Genomic DNA, 2,259 nt, shown 5'->3' on the forward strand with positions numbered 1-2,259 from the left:
GGGGAGGAGAGATGAGGGGAGGGGAGGGGAGGAGAGATGAGGGGAGGGGAGGAGAGATGAGGGGAGGGGAGGAGAGATGAGTGGAGGGGAGGAGAGATGAGTGGAGGGGAGGAGAGATGAGTGGAGGGGAGGAGAGATGAGTGGAGGGGAGGAGAGATGAGTGGAGGAGAGGGGAGGAGAGATGAGTGGAGGAGAGGGGAGTGGAGAGGAGAGATGAGTGGAGTGGAGGGGAGGAGAGGAGAGATGAGTGGAGGAGAGGGGAGGGGAGGAGAGATGAGTGGAGGAGAGGGGAGGGGAGGAGAGATGAGTGGAGGAGAGGGGAGGGGGGAGGGGAGGAGAGATGAGTGGAGGAGAGGGGAGGGGAGGAGAGATGAGTGGAGGAGAGGGGAGGGGAGGAGAGATGAGTGGAGGAGAGGGGAGTGGAGAGGAGAGATGAGTGGAGGAGAGGGAGTGGAGAGGAGAGATGAGTGGAGGAGAGGGGAGTGGAGAGGAGAGATGAGTGGAGGAGAGGGGAGTGGAGAGGAGAGATGAGTGGAGGAGTGGAGAGGAGAGATGAGTGGAGGAGAGGAGAGATGAGGGGAGGAGAGATGATTGGAGGAGAGATGAGTGGAGGAGAGGGGAGGGGAGGAGAGAGGGGAGGAGAGATGAGTGGAGGAGTGGAGAGGAGAGATGAGTGGAGGAGAGGGGAGAGATGAGTGGAGGAGAGAGGGGAGGAGAGATGAGTGGAGGAGTGGAGAGGAGAGATGAGTGGAGGAGTGGAGAGGAGAGATGAGTGGAGGAGAGGAAAGATGAGTGGAGGGGAGGAGAGATGAGTGAAGAGATGAGGGGAGGAGAGATGGCTATAGAGCGCTTTGGGACGTCCTGAGGTGGTGAAAGATGCTGTAGGAGTGAGCCAGCACCGGCACGCCGGGCCGAATGGCCTCCCTCCTCCTGGGCTGGGAGTCAGTGGGAGGAATGAGAGATGCGACCGCCCGGTTGAGATAGAGAGAGCCCGCCGGCGGCGAGGAAGGGACGGACGGATGGGCCTTACCCTCTGCCGACAATCAGCCGCAGCGCCTCCAGGTTGCCATGGTGAACAGCCCAGAGAGTGGGAGTCATGCCGTCCTCGTCCGGGCAGTTGAGCTCCCGCCGGGTGGCCTCCTTCAGCAGGTCCAGGTAGCCGTCCCGAGCCGCCCGGTGGTACCTGTCGCTCATGGTGCTGGCCGCAGCTCCTTGGCCATTACCGTGGAGAGGGAGCAGCAGCCCGCCGCCCAGTGCCGGAGCTCCGAGCTCAGCCCGCCGCCCAGTGCCCGAGCTCAGAGCTCAGAGCAGCCCAGCGGGCACCCTCAGAGACTGGGATTCCCTCAGGTCCTAGTGCACCCAATGTTCTTCTTACCTTCTTCTTAGGCAGTCCCTCGGAACCGAGGATGACTTGCTTCCACATCGAGTTCAACAATTTCAGATCATAACCTCGGCCCCCATTTCATTTTTGCTTATATTTTATCCACATCTTTGTTTCCACGGAAGCTCAACGTAAACTCGAGGAACAGCACCTCATCTTCCGATTAGGCAGTCTGCAGCCTTCCGGACTCAATATCGAGTTCAACAATTTCAGATCATAAGCTCGGCCCCCATTTCATTTTCTCTTGGAATTGTTCCACTCCTTTCCCCCCCCCCCTTTCCTTTTGTTTCTCTCTCACACCTGGCAGCTATCTTTTGCCCTGCCAGTACACTTTACACCTAATCCCAGCCTATTACTATCTCGTCTAGCTTCTAATCTCTTTTACTTCTTTTGTTTTTTTTATTCTTTTGTCTGATCGCAGCCCTGCCTCCGATCTAGTTTCTTTTCTTTCCAGTTTTGAAGAAGGGTCCAACCCGAAACGTCAACTCTATTTTCTCTCCACGGATGTTGCCTGACCTGCTGAGTTTTTCCAGCATTTTCTGTTGTTATTTCGGATTTCCAACATCTGCAGTATTTTGTTTTGGCCTTTCCGCCCCTTTTTTTCTCTCTCCCACATGGCAACTGTCTCTCATTCTGCCAGAACATTTCACACCTAATCTGGAGCCGTCTTTTGTCTCCACTTGTCCTATCTCGCTTTGAATACCTCTTAATGTCTCTTCACTTCTTTTGTTCTCTCCCAGCCCTGCCTTTCGATCTATTTCATTTCCTTTCCAGTTTTGAAAAAGGGTTAGACCCGAAACGTTGACTCTATTTTCTCTCCACGGATGTTGCCTCGCCTGCTGAGTTTTTCCAGCATTTTCTGTTGTTATTTTGCTTCC

At 55.2% G+C, this 2,259-nt stretch overlaps 1 protein-coding gene across 2 annotated transcripts in view; it reads right to left on the reverse strand.

The window, feature by feature from the left end:
- The window catches only part of LOC147102583 (pre-mRNA splicing regulator USH1G-like), a 65,709-nt gene extending 64,409 nt beyond the window's left edge, over window positions 1–1,300 (reverse strand). For both annotated transcript variants that reach the window (XM_085963234.1, XM_085963233.1), the window contains exon 1: window positions 1,031–1,300. In XM_085963234.1, the coding sequence (XP_085819360.1) occupies window positions 1,031–1,194 (164 nt within the window). In that variant the 5' untranslated portion in view covers window positions 1,195–1,300. The remainder of the gene's footprint in view (window positions 1–1,030) is intronic.
- Window positions 1,301–2,259: the final 959 nt, after the last annotated feature.

Source organism: Somniosus microcephalus, chromosome 21 (genome assembly GCF_052327205.1).
Source record: "Somniosus microcephalus isolate GS21.2 chromosome 21, FLI_Smic_1.0, whole genome shotgun sequence".
Taxonomy (NCBI): domain Eukaryota; kingdom Metazoa; phylum Chordata; class Chondrichthyes; order Squaliformes; family Somniosidae; genus Somniosus; species Somniosus microcephalus.